The sequence below is a fragment of the Chiloscyllium plagiosum genome, unplaced genomic scaffold, assembly GCF_004010195.1.
Source record: "Chiloscyllium plagiosum isolate BGI_BamShark_2017 unplaced genomic scaffold, ASM401019v2 scaf_4162, whole genome shotgun sequence".
In the NCBI taxonomy this organism is placed as follows: Eukaryota; Metazoa; Chordata; class Chondrichthyes; order Orectolobiformes; family Hemiscylliidae; genus Chiloscyllium; species Chiloscyllium plagiosum.
Window position 1 is genome coordinate 4,947 of NW_025211996.1, and position 2,284 is coordinate 7,230.

Below are 2,284 nucleotides of genomic sequence, written 5' to 3' on the forward strand. Positions count from 1 at the left end.
GTGCTTTCCTGCTCTTCCCTTGCACTCTTCTTTTCAACTATTGCAGCTAACAGGCTATTGTCTTGCCTTCCCAAAGGCCTTCACTCTTGTTTACATTAACTTTATATCAGCTCAGAATTCCATAGAATAGAATAAAGACTGTTCTTAAACATATAAAACACAAAATATATATTTTGGAAGATCAAATCTACACATTGCTATCTAAAGCGGAAGTCATTATCAGCTTTGGATATTTTGAGCAACTTGCCAACATTCTAGCATCCTGTTCCTACATCTTCCAAATTTTTTTTAAACAAAATGGACATTTGCATGGAAAATGGAATCTGAATTCTAAAATATTTGATGGAACGAGAGCATTGAGTGTAATTAGGGCCATATAAAGCAAAATATGATCAGTTATGTAAGAACAAAGAAACATCCTCAGTGCTTAGGAGCCTCCTGTGAAGCACTTCTGTGATCTTTCCTCCGACATTTATAGTGGTTTGACTCTGCCGCTTCCGGTTCAGTTCCAGCTGTCCGCTGCAGTGGCCGGTATATTGGGTCCAGGTCGATGTGCTTATTGATTGAATCTGTGGATGAGTGCCATGCCTCTAGGAATTCTCTGGCTGTTCTCTGTTTGGCTTGTCCTATAATAGTAGTGTTGTCCCAGTCGAATTCATGTTGCTTGTCATCTGCGTGTGTGGCTACTAAGGATAGCCACGAAACGACACAACCAGCTATCCTTAGTAACCACACATGCAGATGACAAGCACTCATCCACAGATTCAATCAATAAGCACATCGACCTGGACCCAATATACCGGCCACTGCAATGGACAGCTGGAACTGACAACTGGAAGCGGCAGAGACAAACCACTATAAATGCCGGAGAAAACATCACAGAAGCGCTTCACAGAAGGGTCCCAAGCACTGAGGACGTCACCTAGACAGGGGACAAAACGTCTGCAACACAAATTCCACGCTAAATTGCCTGTAGTGTTAGGTGCAGGGGTAAATGTAGGGGAATGAGTCTGGGTGGGTGCGCTTCGGCGGGTCGGTGTGGACTTGTTGGGCCGAAGGGCCTGTTTCCACACTGTAAGTAATCTAATCTAACCACAACAACGAGCACCCGAACTACAAATCTTCTCACAGACTTTGAACAAAGAAACAAAAATGGTAGAAATAGATAGAAGAATAGTGGACTTTTAGAAGCTATTTCATGCAGCTGCATCAGATTCCTTTCTAAACTTGAGAATGTTATTGGGCACCGAATCGTGGCATGTGAAGGCAAATGAGAGGCAGGAAGGAAAGCTGGGATAAAAATAACATTTTTGGATAGATTTTTGTTTAATGTTTCCTTCCTCTTAGTTAAAATTGGGCATAGGGAGCATATCTAACTTTACAGATTACATTACAGTACGAAATAGACTAAAATGCCAAAAGCAATAACATTACAAAAAACACAGATAATCCAAACATTTAACAGAACAAATGCAGCACATTTTGGACTTCCGAATGATAGAAAAAAATTTAATCTAAATGAGCAAGCCCCAGGAAACATCACACAATTCAAATTTTAAACTGCATTTCCTTGATCTCCCACCAAAGAAAGTTTTAAATACTTCAAGGTGCATCATACTATAATTTTCAAACACCTTTAAATATGCACCAAATTTACACAACCTGGATTCATAATTTGGTATTTTGAACCCTGGTCAATTTGCACAATACTAACCACATCCCCAAGAATGTGTTGCTACTGAAGTATGGTACCCAGAAGTGGACAACATTCCAGATGGTGTTTGATCTAATTAATTAGCAGCACATAACACAATTAATATAACTCACAGTTTGATAATGTGGGGATGACGGAAGAGTTTCAAGTTTTGAATTTCCCGTTTGATTTTTCCAACCACATCTAAATTACGAATCTTCTGTCTGTTCAGGATTTTAACTGCAACCTTATGTCCAGTTAGCTGATGTTCTCCCACTGAAGAAGAAACAAAAATCAGTATTTAACTTCTGAATCACTCATTCTGAGGAAAGATAACTGACATAGTAAATGAACAGTAAAGTTACACTTATCAAATAGAAGCAAAGGAACAAAGTTAAGAGAGCTTTGAAAAAGGGTTGGCTCTCCGACAATAGCTAAAAAATGTGTTGCTGGAAAAACGCAGCAGGTCGGGCAGCATCCAAGGCAGAGGGGAATCGACATTTTGGGCATAAGCCGTTCTTCAGAAATGAGGGAATGAGACGGGGGTGCGGGGGAAAGGAGACAGGTGGGAGTAAGAAAAGTGGAGAGTAT

The 2,284-nt window shown here is 40.1% G+C and overlaps 1 protein-coding gene across 1 annotated transcript in view; it reads right to left on the reverse strand.

The window, feature by feature from the left end:
* Positions 1-1,804: 1,804 nt before the first annotated feature.
* The window catches only part of LOC122547238 (5'-AMP-activated protein kinase catalytic subunit alpha-2-like), a 5,185-nt gene continuing 4,705 nt past the window's right edge, over positions 1,805-2,284 (reverse strand). The window contains exon 2 of the mRNA XM_043685877.1: positions 1,805-1,969. Within this exon, the coding sequence (XP_043541812.1) occupies positions 1,824-1,969 (146 nt within the window). The 3' untranslated portion in view covers positions 1,805-1,823. The remainder of the gene's footprint in view (positions 1,970-2,284) is intronic.